At 35.6% G+C, this 18,839-nt stretch overlaps 2 protein-coding genes and 1 long non-coding RNA gene across 6 annotated transcripts; 1 reads left to right on the forward strand and 2 right to left on the reverse strand.

Moving 5' to 3' along the window:
• Positions 1–240: 240 nt before the first annotated feature.
• Positions 241–5,811, reverse strand: LOC112770786 (uncharacterized). The gene is made up of 4 exons (XM_025815190.3): positions 5,324–5,811; positions 4,129–5,152; positions 881–4,023; positions 241–661 (listed from the first exon to the last, which is right to left on the reverse strand). Exons 2-3 carry the CDS (start codon positions 5,042–5,044, stop codon positions 893–895), a joined length of 4,047 nt encoding a protein of 1,348 aa, XP_025670975.1. The 5' UTR covers positions 5,045–5,152; positions 5,324–5,811; the 3' UTR covers positions 241–661; positions 881–892.
• Positions 5,812–7,980: 2,169 nt separating this feature from the next.
• Positions 7,981–17,683, reverse strand: LOC112770787 (phototropin-1). 4 transcript variants are annotated; one of them, XM_072225002.1, is made up of 26 exons: positions 17,427–17,683; positions 17,135–17,345; positions 16,930–17,005; positions 15,423–16,109; positions 15,143–15,325; positions 14,087–14,178; positions 13,120–13,429; positions 12,814–13,036; positions 12,607–12,677; positions 12,246–12,352; positions 12,036–12,085; positions 11,828–11,932; positions 11,543–11,602; positions 11,367–11,456; positions 11,202–11,278; positions 10,894–10,978; positions 10,685–10,765; positions 10,474–10,577; positions 10,347–10,396; positions 9,996–10,102; positions 9,751–9,885; positions 9,614–9,665; positions 9,192–9,304; positions 8,929–9,069; positions 8,572–8,665; positions 7,981–8,482 (listed from the first exon to the last, which is right to left on the reverse strand). In XM_072225002.1, the coding sequence occupies exons 4-25, from the start codon at positions 16,067–16,069 to the stop codon at positions 8,576–8,578; spliced, it is 2,973 nt and encodes a 990-aa protein (XP_072081103.1). In that variant the 5' UTR covers positions 16,070–16,109; positions 16,930–17,005; positions 17,135–17,345; positions 17,427–17,683; the 3' UTR covers positions 7,981–8,482; positions 8,572–8,575. The 4 variants fall into 4 exon arrangements, with proteins under 4 accessions (XP_072081103.1, XP_072081102.1, XP_029150880.1 ...); XM_072225001.1 differs by having other exon boundaries at positions 15,423–16,682; positions 17,427–17,620; XM_029295047.2 differs by having other exon boundaries at positions 15,423–16,682; positions 17,135–17,610.
• On the forward strand, positions 16,608–18,816 carry LOC140181434 (uncharacterized). The gene is made up of 3 exons (XR_011876185.1): positions 16,608–16,791; positions 17,373–17,506; positions 18,055–18,816. It is a non-coding gene; the product is annotated as an uncharacterized lncRNA (long non-coding RNA).
• Positions 18,817–18,839: the final 23 nt, after the last annotated feature.

Raw genomic sequence — 18,839 nt, forward strand, 5'->3', positions numbered from 1 at the left:
CTAGTCGATCCCAAATCACGAAGATGAATTGCTAAAAAGGAACACCATGCATAGGCAGCAGCAGCATAGCATCCTCTACCCGACGACCTACCCTACATCTTTCTTCACAAAGATACACAGATTCTTGTTGATTGAGATTTATTCTTGGATCCTTTTCTAGCAAGAAACAGTTTTTATTCAGTATTTTAAACTAAGAGTGGAGCATTATGGTGGAGGACAATGAGTGCAAGCTATTCTGTCTTTCATCAATTCACTATTTGATTCGAAGATGATTAATATTGTCTCGCTTATTCGGCTGTAAAAAACCTATTTGATGTACTTGACATCATGACATAATTGAACCATATATACAGATAAAATAAGAAATTTTGTGAAGCGATACAACAAGTGTCGCTCCTGATTGGACCAAACAAGAAGCTAACTTGAGAATTTAGATCATTAGATATTGAGTAAAGAACCAAGAGGAATTATTGAGGGATATAAACCCATAAAGACATCCAGCTAACCCTAACCAAATGCAATGATCTTCAACAAGATCACATTCTATTCCAATCTCCCCGATCAAATCAATGTACAAAGGAACTGCGCCAGCACTGCATTATTATGTACAAGCGCAGCTACAACAGGATGTCTGAACCCTTGAATGCCGATGTACTAAAGCCTGCATATACATGTATGTGTTTGTATGAGACACATGCATCAATATTCATATTGCTATTACAACCTTTTTTTTTTTTTCTAAGGGAAAATAATATGAACAGACTATTTTATATTTGATAATAATCTATACTCTAGTTTGACATGCAACCAAACATTCAAAGAACATTACAATCAGAATACTGGAATAATGCTATAATGAGTTAATGACACAAGTAACTACCTGAAGGATTCTTCATAATATGCTTGCACTTGGTATATCAACAGGCCTATCTCTTACAAAGGATTCATCGTCATAATCTTCATTAGTTGAGTTTTCTTGGCATACCTCACGAGGAGGATTTAAATCAAGGGCATCGTCCCAAGCCATTGAGTTACCCTCACAAGTATTGCCTTCCTCTAAAGCATGATTGACATCAACATGGTCTTCCGCATTCAGTTGTGTATCCACATTAGGTATGAGTTCCACTCCCTTATCATCGTCAATGCATGCTGGTGGATCCACATTGAGATCGTTGCCCAAATCATATCCACTTTGCTCCCCACCCCCATGGTAAGCAACAGTAACAGCTCCTTGATCAGATTGGTCTGCAGCATCTTTTTTCTGCCTCTTCCATTTCTTTGTGGACGATGTGCCATCATCCTCAAAATCTTCTTCTTCTCTTTCTCTGTGTAAATAAACCCACAATTTTCTTTCCCCATCAAATTGTACACAAGGATCACGTTCATAATGCAATCTATCCAAAGCCCCACTAACTACTTGGTTAATTTGTGCATCAGAAACATCTTCAACAATATATTGGGAATCTCGAATTAATGTACAGACATCTGCTCTAGTGCCAATACTTCCCGGCAACCTAGAAGCTGCATCTCTGACAAGACAGAGAATTGTAACATGTGGAGGGCGATCGCGTTTCAACATAAAATGATCTCGGGCTTTGGATGTTGGCTTACCACCACACCTTCTCAAAGGTGCCACAATAGATTTTTTCCCATCAGCTGCAGTATAAGAGAATGCTCTATCAGGAATTGAGTATCTTAGGACTTCCTCCTTCCGGAAATAAGCCCTCACTTCCTCTGAACTTGGGTTAATGGTGTTAAGACTCTTTTGGGCCCTAAGGTCTCTAAACCTCTCTTTCTCATCAAGGTTGACCTGCATCAATGCCAAAGGTGGTTCAGGAAGACTTCCTATTTGTTGAAGAGTTTCTTGACCACATTTCAACCAATTGGCAAAAGAATCAACCAACTTGACGAGCATCTTATGAGGAAGACCCCAAGCCTCAGGAGATGTAACCTCCTCAATGGTATCATGGCCAGATGAATTATGAGAAACTGGGCCAGTCCATGTCCAACTTCTAGTAGACTTCTCATAAGCTGCTAATACCTTCCAACCCTTTGCTCCTAAGGGTGCTGTTTTGGAAGAAAATATTTTCAGAACACCTCTAACCAAATCCTGCAGTGGCTCTTGTGTCTCAAGGATAGAAGGATCACCAGGGTTTGACCTCACACGATTTACAATCTCCAGAACAGTAAGAGATGGCATATTCAGTTGATCAGAAGGCTCAGCACGGGCAACTGCCTTATCATCAGAAAGAGCACCATTGACCACACCTTCCTGCGATTTGCTCTGCTCTTCTCCAGGTTTCTGCACGTCCAAGCTGTCTTCAGCAGGTGGACTAATCATTGCCATCCGGACTGCTGATAGAAGATGTACAACAGAAAATGAAAACCCTGTATGAACAGTAGGCGTGATCAAAGTAAACGGCTTTTTCTGAGGCTTAGTTTCATGTTCCACATCTGCTGTCCCCATATCAATAACACGCTCAGCATTTTCAACATCTGGTATCAAAGTTACCACCTCAGCCTCTTTTTTCTTCTTTGACTTTTTCTTCAAGGGAATGGAATCACCAGTTTGGAGAAGAGTGCCAGACAGAAGATTAGCATCTTCATCTCTTCCAATAAGATCTATGACGTCAGCCTTCACTTTTCGCTTCTTCTTTGATGAGTTGCATCCAAGTAATGGTGCATCGGTTCTTTCACTTTGATCACCCTTATGTGCATCTCTCCCAAACCTACTCTTCCCAACTCCATTATCATCCACCAGAAACTGTTTCTCAAGCGAGACATCATCATCACCAACAGAATCATGCAAATATTTAGACCTCGAAATGGAATGATCAATGGTGGAGATGGTTCTCCCCTTCTTCTTTCGCTCAGCAGTATATGCATTTGATAACAGCATGTCTAGCCTTTCAGCAGGCTCCCCTCGCATTCGACCATTCCTGCCTATCTTGTATGCCTGTCTCCAATCATCATCACCATCATTAAGCATATCTGATCGTGTGGGATAGCTCTCTTCCATAATTCTTCCAGGTGGGTTATGCAATGGACCTCCATTTTGTGCTTTGCCCTTCTGCTTTGCTTTTGTAAGGTAATTTTCAATATGCCCTGCAAATCCACCTTTCTTTTTGGATTGAATAGTTGCATGTGCATTCATATCTGTCCCAACAAATTTTGCCTTTTTAGGATCTAGGTGAGACTTCAATGATTTCATGTGAGAACCATCAGCAGCGCCCATTGGATAAGCAAATTTTCTATGCAATAGAGGATTGTCATCCTGGTCATCATTCAACTGTTCTGATGAGTCCGACTCAGTTTCTTCACCTCTTAGAAACATATGGTCACCCCTCCGAGCCTCTGTACTTTTTCCTCCATTCTGTATAAAATTTACCCTGAACTTCTCTTGCAATGATTTTGCTCTGAAACCAGAGGATTGAAGTCTTTCACTCACCTGCGGTGTGGAAGATCTATAGGCTGTGTAAGTAAGGTCAGGAGACTCTCTTCCTGTCTTCCACTTCTTTGCCCTCAGATTCCAGTCATCATATTTAAACGATGAATCCATACCAAAATTGTCTCCAGGCGTATTGTTATTGTAGAAAAATTCGTCATAATCTGATGGGTCAAGCGGATTACCTTTTACTGGTAACTGTGAACCCCTCGTTCTAGACCTCATCTGATCACTATTTACAAATTGTTGAACATTTTCAGGATATTTAGCCTTCCTAGAAATATCAAAGGAACCCCGCTTGGAAGACGACTTTGCTGTGAACTTCATATCTGAAGATTGGTTTGAATTTCTAGCATATCCATGTAGATCAGCCTTCAAGGACGGAGATATACCCAACAAATTATCAGCATCCCTTTCATCACCTCTTCGTAGGTCATGCTTCTTTCCTGCTCTTGGAACACCAGAATTGTCCATCATGTTGCTACGTGATACATTACGATCTCGGGCAATAAGCCCATATGACATTTCCTCATCATTGTCGCCATTCCTAAGCTGATCCCTCATCCTGAATATTGACCCTGAATCATATCCCACAGACTCATTATGTTGAGAAAGAACAATAACTGGACCATGGAGCCCAGGAATCATATCTAAAGCACTATGGTATACAGAACACAAATTACCTGTTGGGTCTCTTGCTGAAGGTGCCTTTGAACCAGCCAACTTAAGTATACCTTTCGGGCTTTGCTTTTCAGACTTTTCCTGCTCCCTGAACCCCAATTGTCCTCGTGAGTGGAAATCAAATTCAGACCCTACCCCATGGAAAGGATAACGGCCAATTTTTTTAGCAACTTTCCTATCCTTGTTCTTCCTACTCCATAAACCTTCACCAGATTCTTCATCTGAAGAATCAACCTCCAAATCTTCCTTCTCATACATCAAACTCTTTTGACTTTTCATAATGTTCAAAACACGGAGCTTTTCTTCAATACTGTAACTCCTACAATTAAGCCAAGCGTCTCTTATCTGACAAAGATTGTTGACCATGTCATTCTGATGCTTCCTCAGCCCATGGTAATGTTGTCGCTTCTGAAAAAAATTTAAGCCCTCCCGGTACAGGGCAACCCTTGGCTCACACAAGCCCCCCTTCAGCATATCAAACAACCTCTTAATAGGACTCCCAAAATGGAGGTTAGAACCAGTGAAAAGCTCTGTCAGGGTTTGAACAAAAGTCTCTTGGTCCATGTCAGGCAGATACTTGGCGAGCTCAAACCTCTCCTCCTCAGTCAAGGCCTCATTCCACACATCCACTGACAGTATATCTTCAAGTCCAGCAAGATCATACAGTTCCAACGGAATGATGCAGGTTTGATTACCAATCTGACAAAACTCCGCCCCAGTTTCGCCTAATTCCAGCAAATCAAAATCATCAGACCCTGCCCCAGAATCTGCATCATCGAACTCATCATCCTCGTCGGATTCCAGGGCTGAGCTACGCCGTGGAAGCTCATCTTCATCGGTAGACATAGTATCCCTGCTCCGTGGCGAATACTCCGAATCAAGCCTAGACACCTTAAAGCTATTCTTCTCAATTGCCATGAAACATAACACCAAACTGCCGCCAAAAAGAATACGTATCCAGCAACACAATTCCGTAGAAAAAGAAATTGAAAACCCGCCAGCAAATCTCAATCAATAGTTAAAACCCTAACAAAATCAACACCATAAATTACAACCAAAATGTAAAACAATCTAAACTTCATAATGAAAACACAACACCCATCGAGCTCACATATTCAAAAAAACGGAATTCGAAAGAAAAAGCCAGAAAAAAATCAGCATGAATAAAAAAACGCGTAGATTTAGGGCGAGGAATACCTCAATCGAGAGAGAAGCGAGGATCGAAACCCGACGCGTAGGAGAGCAGCGAAGGCGCGAGAAAGAGAGAATGAACGATTGTTGTTGCACAGTGCGATGAAAAAGGAGAAAGAGGCGAATCTGAGAAAACCCTAGGCGGTTATATAGTGATAGAAAAGAGAGAGGTGAGAACGTAAAGGAAGGTGCGGGTGTGGTGAGTGGTAATGAAGAAGACGAAGGTGACGTGGAATGTAATGAACCGTCTGATTCGATGGGAGAGTTGAAAAGACCAAAAGGGTCACCGCACCGAAACAGAGAGAATGGAATGGAAGAGATGAACCACAATGCAGAGAGAGAGAGAGAGAGAGAGAAGCAATGCGAAAGAGCGAAAAAAAAAGTGAGAAAAAAAGGGTTTGGTTCGGTGTGTTGTGTTTAGAGAGAGAAAATTGAAAGAGAAGACGAGAGAAAGAGAGAGTGATAGAAGGTGAGTCAGTGTGTGTGACTCGAGCGAGTCGAGTGAGCCGAGTGAAACTCCAAATGATCTGGAATTATTGACTGTTGGATATGACATGAACGGTTCAGATTAAGCTCTATTACCGCGGGGAGCTGTTTTGATGCGACGTCGTTTGTGGGATGGCTTCCTTTTTCTTTTGATTTTTCCTTTTTAATTATTGTTGTTGTTGTTGTTTTAGTTAAGTAGTAGCGGGAACATGACTGTGACTGCAAAATGCTGAACCGTCAATAGTAGTAGTGTTTTGGATTCACTTCTTATTTCCCATTTTCAATAATGCCCATCGTTTATGTTTAGCTTATCGGATCTTATTTTCCACAAACTATATATCCATTTGATTAGATTTTTAATTTCTTTAATAACAGAACATTAGCCAATAAGAAATAAAACTAACAAGTATTTATTTTGGGAAAAGAGACTTCCATTATATTATAGTAAAAATTGCAACAACAAGAAAAAACATAAACTAAAGAAAAAGTTTAAGAAGTTAGCAACTTTTTTAAATTCTGGTTAGGATGTAACAAACAAGAAAAAGTGAGTTATTGGATGAAATCTCACACCAATCTCACACCATTAAAATCATTATTGATGACTATTTAATAACTACAAATACCAAAAGTTGCTGGTCCCTAACATTCCTCACAAAAAACTGAAATAATTTGTTGTTGTCTATCCATCAGAGGTGTACATAATCCGCCGATCCAAATATTCAGTCTAAATCTAAACATTTTTGGAAGTTAATTTTGTATTTAGAGTTAGATAAAAATCTTAAAAATAGATCCGATTATTATTTAAAATTAGATTTAGATCAAGATAAATCCAATTTTCACCTAACTTATATACATTCTAATAGAACTAAAAAAAAAGTATATATTTTAAATTAATTATAATATTATATTATATTAATTATAAGTTTATTGTTTTATTTTTAATTTAAAAAATAGATCAAAGAAGCATGAAATTAGAATTTATGAACAAATTTAAATTTATAACTCAAATGATATAGTCTCTCATACTCAGAGATTACGAGTTCGAGTCTCACTTTCTCTAATTTTAATGTGATCCGAAAGTAGTATAATTTTATCAAATCTAAAACCAAATAAAAATCTCAAAAATAGATTATTATTCAGCTCCGAATCCAAATCTAGGCAAACTCGACTCCATATAGTCCATGTACATTCCTACTACCCATTTGCACTAAATCATTTCAACTCATTAAATTTATACTTTGCTTTTAACTTAATATATAATATATTTTACTTATGTATCATTCTTACTTTTTTTTTTTTTGGTGACATGTATCATTCTTACTTAAATAACGTTATATAAAATGTTACATATATTGTTATATTTTATTATTATCAATTCGTTTTTTTATTTATTTAATGATTTGTACTTCTTCCTTTTTATTTTCAAATTGAGCAAGTAGTTAAGCCCATCCTAACTAATTTCGATGGTAAGACGAACATGCTTTAACGAAATAAAAAAACACACACACACACTTGAGAAATGAAAATCAATTTTACAAAAAATGATAAATCTAAAGACATTTTTTTAATCTAATTTTTTAAAATATATTATTCTATTTACCCATCAAAATATAAGAATATATTATAAGAATAAGTTTTCCATCTTCATTTTAATTTTTTTTTTGTATTTTATGTACCGTGAAAGTTATTAAATATTAAGTCAATGGTCCTCCTTGTCTCATGTAGGTATCTTTAGTGATATTACTTTTTCTTTTATTGAACTTGTTTGTAATAAATCTTGTGAATTCTAATTTTGATCTCTATAATTTTTCAGTCCAAATATTTAGAATAATAACATTTTCCTATTAGCTCCTACAAAAATGATGTTATGATATGGATTCAAACATGTGTAGACATTTTTATCTGTTTACTATTGCTTAATATAAAAATAAAATTTAATTTGTGTGTCCGTGTATATAATTTTTATACATACAATCAATTATGTATATGGTCGAATTAATAAAAATAACTAATTTTAAAATATATTATTTAAAAAATTATTTAAATACATAAACCTTATTAAATAATTATATAAAACTTCTTGTATTATCAATATATCAAATTTAAACTCATAACAAGACTAGTTTAATATCAAACCAAAAACTGAAAAAAAGATGGTTAAAATTAAAAACAAATGCTTTTGGAAAATAGAAAAGCATTTTTTTTTTATTATGCATACATAACCTATTTACACCAATGAAAATATTATTCTAAAATTATACAAGAGTCTTGTAATATAAGCACACAAAATCTCTCTCCTTCCTCTCAAAAAAAAAAAAAAAAAACACCAAATTGATCCTTAACGATATTTGTATCGAATAAATTAATCTCTAATAAAAATATTTAACAAATCAATCATTAAGTAGAGATCAATTTGTTAAATTTTTGCTAAAAACTAATTTATCCAAAGGGACCAATTTAGAGTATTACTAAAAAAGATAAATAACAACAAAAGCATACAAGAGTTTCTGCTCTAGACTAGAGTGTAACTTTCAAAAATGTTTGCGGGATCTCCATTCTTAAATTACGATGAAAAGCATCAGACACTGCATGCACATTACTCATAAAACGGGTAAATGGTTTCACCATGTGTTCCTCGAAAGCGACATAATTAGTTAACTGTTAACTACATCCTCTAACCTGCATGCGAAAATATAATAATAAAAAAATTATTAATTAATAATTGGGTAGTCATTAGGATAACAAGTGGGAGGGAGAGAGTGAGGAACCTTTTCAGAAAACAGTTAGCTGCATATCCTCCAATTCAGGGTCCACTTTGACTTCATTTTCCAGCGAGAGAGGAGCATCAAGTTCAGGAGGTGTCTGTCAACATAATAATAATAATAATAATAATAATAATAATAATAATAATAATAATAACAGAAATAATTGATAAAAAAAAAACCAGTCAAAATTTATTATTTTTTGTTTTATTTAATGTACTTTATAATAAATAAATATTATATAAAATATTGTTTAGACTGATTATTTTTTGTCTTTCTAACATAATAGCATTACCATAATAATAATAAATATTTTACTAATCAAAATAGTAATTAATTAATTAGGTTTAGTGTATGTGTTACCATGCAGCGGACTAATGCCCAATTAACAGACTTAAAGAATGGATGACGCTTAATTTCATTTGCTCCTTCTTGTGAACCCAATCTATCTTTGGGATCTCTTTGCAACAACCAATAAATTAGCTGCTTTCCCTGGAGACTTACCTGCATTAAGAGTAGTTTTAGCATATTAAAACATCATTATTAATTATTTATTGAATTTGACATAAACTAGCAAGGATCGGATTGGAGGATTTCATCAAATGTAATTAAAAGAACAAACTCACTGGTTTGCTTTTGGGAAATTTAAGATCCTTGTGTAGAATATTTGCAAATGTTTTTTGCCTTGTCTTTCCCCTGAATGGTGTATACCCATAAAGCATTTCATATAGAAGAACACCTGAAAAGAATAACGCAACTTAGTTAATGTCAATTAAACATAACGTGTTAAGTGTTAACATTATCTTACATGCAATATATAAGTTCAAGATTTTATTTATTTATTTAGCATTTGAATTGCCTATTGATAACTTTTTTTTAATCTATAATAATGTCCAAAGCATAAAACGGGATGTGTATAGATAAATTGAAAATAAATAAAGGCCAAAACAAAAGGTGACATTGGAACAGGATTAAACACAATAATAACAAAGCCAATTATGCATGCTAACTTGTGCCTAAAATCTTAGGTATGAAAATTAAAAATTACCAAGAGCCCACCAATCCACAGCACTAGTGTGGCCTGAACCAGATATAATTTCCTGCATAAGTGTAACTGTCAATATCCAGAATAGAAAAAGAGAAAAATATTTTATTCTCATTAGAATATGTCAAGAAATAACAAACCGGAGCTATGTACTCTTCTGTGCCAACAAAAGAATTTGATGCTCTCATGGGTTCAGCCATAAACACCGGAACCTGTTGACCTTTTTGTTGTTTTTTCTTCTTTTTCTTCTTGTCATCCGTGGCTGGTAGAAGCAGCTGCACAAGTATAAATCAGACATAAACAAAATTGTTATCAGTGGTTGAGTTATAAGTATTGCTTATAATAATTAAAAGCTGCATTATATGAAGTTTCATCTCAGAGATACCTGTGGCTTGCAAGATGTTAAACATGACAAATCAAAATCTGTTAGAGCCACATGTCCATTGCTCTGGATTAACACATTTTCTGGCTTCAAATCCCGATATATTATTCCTGCAAATTTTCATAAAGGATGTCAAATTCACTTAAGACATACATCAGGAAATTTTATAGGCAATACTTCTTCCCAGAGTACAAAATGTTGTGATAACAAAGCAGCATCTTTTGATCAGTTATTGCAGCTTGTTAACTTCATACCGGATTTAGAGAAACATTTTGTCAGTCTTATACTTCCCAAGTTGTATTTCATGGGTTAATAATTAAAATTGTTAGGCCATACCAATGCCTAATAACCTACCTTGACAATGAAGATACTCCAATGCAACCACTACCTCAGCAGCATAAAATCTATGAATATTGAGAACTTAATGTCAGTTAGAGGAAAGTAGGAGCCATGTGCATGTAGTAGCATAATATTATTATACCTGGCAGCCTCTTCCTTAAGAACTTTTGTTGGCTGTCGATCAAGAAGCAGGAACAGTTCTCCACCAGGGCAGTAATCAGTTATCAAACAAACATGTGATTTGGTCTGCAAATCAATCAAGTTCCAATGATTTTGACAAATTCATTATATAGTAAAAAATAATGAGGACTAGTATGTTTTTCTAATTTGAAAGTGATATGTGAGCATGAAACCTGAAAGGAAGCATATAATGCAGGTAGAAAAGGATGGTCCAACATGTCAAGGATTTCTCTCTCTGTGCAAGCTCTATGCACCTGCAGAAAGTGTAGAAACTTGAAAGATCTTGATAACTGGAACCAGATATGTGGGATATGACAGAATAGACCCAAAACATAACAGAAAAGAAAGAAACAATTGTGTGCTTCATAATCATATTGAGAACCTTGTTACGATTGAGCATAACACCCTTATCCATAGCCTTCATGGCAAAATGGTGACCAGTTCCACATAGCTCCACTAGATGCACACTGCAAACCAGTAGTAATATACCATAATGTCACTACCACATAAGCTTGATATGAAAAAATAAATAAAAGTCTAGAGTTTTAAAAGAATATATAGAAGTTCTAATTAGTTTTTAAAATATCGAGCTCTCTTGAATTGTTCGCTATTGGTAGAGGAAAATTCACCTATAAGTTTCTCATCTATGTTGGAAATGTGAAAGAGAAATAGGGAAGAACTAATTAAAACCTGCCAGTATCTCCTGATCCCAAAGGTTTAACTGGCCTAAAGTGCTTTAAGCCTATCTGTTCTCCACTGTCCAGGATCTGCAAACCCAAGGTTACATAAACAACAGGAAAATGGTATATCCAACAACTTTCAAACGAAGCAATGAATATAATAAAAAAGTAATACCTTCTTGATAGCTCTCCAAGCAGCATCTTCCTTCCTATGAGGTTTTGGCTGAACCACTTTTGAATGATTCATCCATAAATCGTCCGGTTTCTGGAGATTGTCAATAAGACCATGTCACAGATTGAAGCCAAAAGCTCTTTAAAATACATTGGAACTGGGTAGCCAGTAGATATTACCATATTAGCATCCGGAAGTTCTCTTACTGCCTCATCAACATTTTCTGCAGTTTGTTTGACCTGAAAGTGGATGTCAAAAGAACTTGTTATACTCAGCATTCAGGAAATACTTATAACGAAAATGAATAGATATCAATATTATAAATTTTAATGGAAGTCACAATTCTTAGGCTTTGAAGACTTCAATATTTGGCACAAGTTGAATATGTAATGATGTTAACAGAGTTTAATGATTTGAGACTCAGTATATGGTAAATTAATGAAGCACTTGAATGGAGTCCAAACCAGTTGTTCTCCTTCTTTTGCAGTATTTTCTGCGATGCAGTTGTGAAGAGGCTCCACATGTTGGCTACCGTCGAGTTGAACACCAATAAAATACTGTACTTCTCCCTGTTCAAACGAGTAAAAAAAAGTGTTTATCCATCCAAAACAAAATTTCTGCGGCAAGATATTAGAAGAGCTAACTTCTTCACTCAATTATGATAAGTTATACCTTCTGGTCACGCATAGGTTGCAGATGGAACAAGTTCCAGAACTTTTTACCTGATGAGTTAAGCAGAAAAAGCTTCAATAGCAATAATAGGAATAATAACTGCAGCACTATTGTTTCCTTTTAATGAACTAAATAGTGCCAAGGGAAAAAACTGCTAACATTTCCTATCATTTTAGTAGTTTTCTGTGCAGAAACATTAGGCTAGCTTACCTGTCTTTGTATAATTAATGAGTTGTACAGTAACTTCAGTTTGGTTGTCAATGGCTTGTCTAATTTTTTTCACAGTTGCTGGATCTGTTTCAGGTCCTTGAAGAAATCTGAATGACCAAGGAGTATCCAAGTTAAAGATAAATTTGACATAGATAATTTCCGTTAAATCAACCTCTCCAATGAAATTTTATAATATTCTAAGATAAAATGCAGAGTTTTGTGGAAGTATGGCATATATATGATGTGTGAAACAACAAAGTGTCAATATAATATTCATTTGCCTGTATGGACATTTAACTTGGAGCATATCATTAAATATTAATTAATAACGAAGAAGGCGAAATAAAAAATTAGAACATACCTGCAATTTTTGCCCAAGATTTCTTCACGACTATATTCAGTAAGCTCTAAGAAGCTGTCAGAAGCAAATATCTGTAACAAAAAAAAAATAATACAAAATTACAAAGCTTATCTTGTTCTTACATGTTTATATGAATTGAACAGGAGGTTAATATTCTCATCAGTAGTGTAATTAACAACAGTAATTAGTACATAAATTGAATATTACAATGGGATTGTCAGGGAGCCTAGGATCAGTGATGACAAAGTTTTTCTCAATACGTTCAAGTGTGGTGGCAAGATCAAGACCTTTCCTCTTCTCCCTTTGGATCTCTTTGCCCTCAAATTCAAAACTATCAGGCCTGTCATCATCATCCTCACTCTCTGAGCTCACTTCCTCAACACCTTCGTTATCTATGCTTTCTTCATTTGCCTGATTTTTCTTCATGAACCTGATGAAATAGTATAGAAGCATGCATAACAGCATTACGATAAGATAACTAACTATGAAATAAGCATAATACAGATAAACTACCCCATGAAAGAACGGCGACGGGAGTTTTTCTGCTTCTTTTCAGGGACCTCACTGATTTGCTGCAATGAAGTTAATCCATGTCCTCCTTCTCCTTGTGATTTGCGTCTAGCAGATGAAGCTACGCTCTCAGATTTTCTCCTTGATGTTTTCTCTGTTTTGTGCTCTGCCTCTTCTTGTTGATGACGGTCAGCGACTCCGGATGAATTTCTGATGAAGGGACGGCGGTTTGTTGATTCACTGAGTGCTCGAGGACGCTTTATGGCACTCACCAACTCCGTTACTGAAGTTGTAGCATTCTCTTTTTGCCGTGCTGCATCAAATGTTTAATAACAAAAAGGAGTTAACAAAAAACAACTAAAATTTAACAATTAATAAATGTTAAATAAGGTAAGTTTCGATTTTTTTTTCTAACATTACCGCTGCATTATATATTTCATGCACAAGCATTAACTAAACAAGATGATCTCATCAAATTCTGTATATATTTCGCATGCTGAGTGATATATTGATATTACCTTCTTCGCCCTCCAGTGAGCAGTGTTAACTTTTTTTGTTATGAGTCCAGCTAGGGAACTAATAGAGTATTTGTACAATGTGTATAATGGACTATTTATTTAGCTTATGAGTTAAAAAATGAACATCTAGAATAAAATATTACTAATTTCTCAAACACAATACATACATACTATCCAAAATAACCATTCGGGTACTAAAGATAATAGACATCTGATATCCTATTGAATCGAACATCCCTATACCCCCATTATACACATTGTATAGATACTCGATTGGCTCCTTATATTCCCTCTTTTATTATTTAACCAACTTTATTGTGATCACATACATATTTGACTAAGTTTCAAGCAATGAGAGACTTATTGTTGATTATTCATTCTGATCAAAGAATATAAAGTGGATAAGTGATATATTGATCTGAATCTGAAATGCAGAGAGCTGTTCTCAGTACCATCATATCGAATCAATGATTCAGGCAAGCCATTGGGACGTAACGCCTTCTCCTTGGCCCCCTCCGTGTGCTTGCTAACCTCCACTTGCATTCTAACACAAATGGGAAATAAATAAATAAATAATCTATATTCCTAATAAATTATTTTACTTCCTAAATAATAATGCTAGGTAACCAATAATATATTTGAACAATATGAACAATAAATTTTGAAATTGGTCAATTTCAACTAAAAGACACTACATCCTAATTTAATGCCACTAATTAAATTTAGAATTAATTTACTCTTTTAATCTTATTATTCACATTGTTGTTCAATATTGTTGTTTACTTATACTTTTTCAAGAACTATTATCATTAAGAAAATTTTTAAGAATATTTTAAAGCTATAATGTATAAGGATTAAGGACCCGTGGCTGGCTGCTACTGGCTCCCTTGTATTCCGTCAAGCCCCACAGGCAATCAATGTTAAGGTTCGAATCTTTAGGCACTTGTGTACGATAACAATTAACAAGTCTCACAAATAAAAAACGTGGTCCATTTGGCCCAACACATGAAAATAACTCACAAATCACATTCATCTTAAAAACATAGATCCTCAATGATGTTATTTGTTAATGGGTTTTTAAGTTTAAACCACTGCTTTGTTTTATAATTAATAATGATTCCCCCCTTGGATTTTTACTTAAATGTTTAGTCAGGCCCTATATATGCGAAGTCAGTTCTTATTTTTATTTATCAAAATTTTCAAACATTCCACATTTAATTACAAAAGGAATCAATAAATGTTATAAATGTCAAAAGGAATCTATAATTTAACAAAAACAGCTAAACAAGTAAACATAGCCCTCGTAGCACTTGGCAGTTTCTAAATGGGAAGAAAATGATACATAGTATGGTCATTATCAAATTATTATCAAAATCCATGCAGCCACAATTTGGTCCCCAACCAGCCCTCTAATTAAAACAATGACAAAGAAGTCAACAATAAAATGAATAAAAAACTAACTTCAAAGACAAAACTCAAAAAGTGGTAAAAAAGGAAACTATCTTTACCCTATGAATTTGATGACTTTGCCATCCTCGTCCTTGATGGGTGAAATAGTAAGAAGGTTCCAGAAGGGCGTCCCATCCTTCTTGTAATTCAGCAACCTTCCACAGTAACTCTTCCCAGCTTCCAATGCTTCCCTTATGCTTGCCACGTCATCCGGATCCGTTTCCGCACCCTGTAAAAACCGACTGGACCCCACCCCGCCATTTAACATAAAAATCGTTATAACCGTTTTCTACTAATTCTGTTATCATTTTACAGTTATGGTTGTTACTAGATACATACCAGTTTCTACCTATCACCTCCTTGGAGGTGTAACCAGTCATCTTGAAGAACCCGGCACTGGCGTAAAGGATCGGGTAATCGGCTTTGGTAGCATCAGAAACCACGAAAGTTTGTTGAAACGCCGAAAGGGCGTTCTTCAGGTCCTCCGATACTCTCGGGATCCCGCGCGATTCCGCTTCCTCCGAGGAGTCGCCGGAGGTGCGAGCTGAGTTTTTCGAGTTCCTCCGGGAGGAACCGCCGCCGTCGGAGTTTCGAACCGCCACTCCCTGAGGCTTCCCGGTCTCCGTGTCCGTTTTCAGTACTAATCCCCACTCTGCAGCTCTCTGCGCCGCCGCACCAGACTCCGAACTCGCCAGCGGAATGGGTTCCTTAAGTGCCATCCAGGAGGTGGCAGTGGTTGTTGTGGACGTGGCGGCAGTGGTGGTCAGCTCCTCCAAGGAGTTACTGCGTGGCAGCTGCTGCTCTGCCGCCCAGGTTTTCCATATAGGCTGAGGACGCGCCGCCGCCGGCGAGCCGGTAGGATTGCCCGCTGCGGATGCGGTGGAGTAGGAGGAGGCAGGGTTAAAGACTTCGAGGGAGCCACGTGGATCTCTGGGAAACGGTTTGAGTGGTGATTTCTTCGGTGATTTCCCTGCTGACTGCTCCATCGCCACCTCCTTCTCTCTCTCTCTCTCTCTCTCAATTGCACTTTGTAGAGTATTTACAGTACAAGCTTTATTAGTAATAGTAAGTCACAACTTTATGCTAAGCTTTTTTAAACAAGTTCAATGAATAAATATTAACATAAGTTTACCCGACTATATACGTATCATCATATATGTGAATTGAATACTGATATTAGGGGAGAAGAGAAAGAGAGAGAGAGAGAGAGAAGAAGGGGGAGGGGGGGGGGGGGCACAGCTAGTGGGGTATATTAGATTTTAGTTAGTAATTGTAATGGGGACTTTCGAGAGTGATGGTGTTACGTGAAACAAATGAAGATTGGGACTTGTACAGCGAATGCCACACTGATCTGTCTAGGGTTTGTTTCGTCATTTCAATATTTGTGTTCAAGTCCTATGCCTATGTGGTTGGATCAATGCAAAGGAGCTTCTCTGACTGCCTCACATTTTTCAGGGATAGTTTTGTCATCAGATTTTGAGATGAGTTCAAATTATTGGATGGGGGTGGACAAGAGTTCTAGTTGGGGACCTTAGGGAGACATGGCTTTAATATTTAACTGTGTGTTAATTATGGCAAAAAGCAACACATATCTGCAAGCTGTCAAGAAATTAATCCAAATGAAATAGCAACAAGAAATTAATATGTGATCAAGAATGTTCCTGACACACAAAGCCAAGCATGGACAAGAATGGTCAGATAATTGCAAGTAAGTAACCTCCAAATTCTTAAAATCTCCTATATAGTTAAGTTTTAAATGACAGGATTGAACTTCATATATGTAATTGAAAATGTGATCACAGTAGTTTAAAGCAATGCAAGACGACAATACAAGAAAAAACAATACCTGAATACTCTGAGTTGTGATGTTCTGATGGATCAGGAAGAATTATTGTGCTGATCAATTAGATAGTTCTGCGTCACTAGTATTCATAAGAAGCAAAGACACATGATGAAATGTTATAAAAGTTGGTATTATACTATTATAGAAGTGAGGTTTAATTTTAACGACAAGAGAAGAAATAAAGAGGAAGAAGGGGAAGAATAATTACAATTATCATTATCAAAAAAGAAGGTTGGCTTCTCATCTCATTACATGGATCCTTCAATTGTCCCCAAAACCATTCCTCACTCTCATGTCTTGGAATGATTAGGACACTAATAAGATCTTCATTTCATAAACTTTTTCAATGATATATATCCCTAAAGTAGCCTAATAAGCCTCCTTTCTCCCATCTTCTATAATATCCTTTTTTTTTTCACCTTCAAATCATTTCTTGTCAATGACAGTCTGGAGTAGGGTTGGCACTTTGGTTAAGTATGAAAAGCTCAGAGAATACATACATAGAGAGAGGTGTTGTTATAATCTTCTTCAATGGGCACGTTGATCTTGTTGCATGCTCTACCGACCGGTGGTTATGAGGGTAATGACTTTTGTGTCTGGATTACTAGAATTATTCATATATATATATATGGCGCAAAGACAGAAGTAGAAAGAGACAATAACCTTAGATTGAGTGTGCAATATACACATATATAGTAGTACTAGTATTAGTATCTACTATATACTATGGTTTTTGGGAACAGATATTATATATTTCGCATTAATATATATATATATATATATATATATATATATATATATATATATCTACTTATCTACCAAAGAATTGAACTATTTGAGGTTGGAAAATTAACCCCCACTACTATTGCATCCACACCTAAAAGCAAATGGAGATTGGAGATAGATAACAGAAAGAGAAAAATAAAGCATGGCCACAAAGACAAGCACGGAAAGTGTGCACGTGACAACCATGTTTGATTGATGCATGAATAATGACCACAGCCACATATTGTCGTCAATGTTGTAGGGATTAGGCCTACAATTTAATTTTAATTTTATTTTCATTAAGAGATATGCAATTCTTGAGTTTGACGTTCCCCTAATTGCATCTTTAATTTCTTGTTTCAGATTATTATTTGCAAATGGGGCCGAATAATTCTACATTCTCAATGCTGTGTCTTCTTTTATTTTATTTATATATTGTGCTGTCTTTTTTTATATTGGCTTAAAACAATAAATTTTACGGTATATTTATTTTTTATATTAAAATAATAAATTTTATAATGCTTTTTACTTTAGTGTTTAAATTGTCTAAATCATTTTTTAAATAAAAAATCAAATATTTAAAATTTATTAAATATTAACTAGTTACCTATTTTTTAAAAATTAGACACCATTTATAAGACATTATAGCAATCACTACTAGAAATAGGCAAAAGCTATAACAATGAAAATATCTGAAGGCCATATATATAGGGAATACTAAGGTATATTGTGAATGAAGATGAAACTAAACCTCATCATAGAGAGATCAAAATAGATCATAGAAGCATTATGATGAGAAGCATATTGGAAAGAAATTCAAAGAGATGGCGATGTATTGTGAGAGGATGACCATAGATGGAAGCCAAGCCATAAGGGCCCATAACCATGTGAAGTGCTTTTTGGACAAAAATCATGGGTGTGTTTGGATTTGCATGGGAGAAGAGATGAGCTCGTTTGATTTCCTTGAACGTTTTATCTTATGTTTGGCAATATTTTTATGCTGTAAACAAGTGATTTTTGTCTTCAACCCACGTTTATCAAAAGCTAAAAATTCTAGCTTTTCCGTTCACATTTTCACGTTGTATTGAACTTTATGTTCTATGTACCAATTATGTCCTTCATTTTTCATATGTTTATTGTTTTTTTTA

The sequence above is a fragment of the Arachis hypogaea genome, chromosome 18 (assembly GCF_003086295.3).
Source record: "Arachis hypogaea cultivar Tifrunner chromosome 18, arahy.Tifrunner.gnm2.J5K5, whole genome shotgun sequence".
Taxonomy (NCBI): domain Eukaryota; kingdom Viridiplantae; phylum Streptophyta; class Magnoliopsida; order Fabales; family Fabaceae; genus Arachis; species Arachis hypogaea.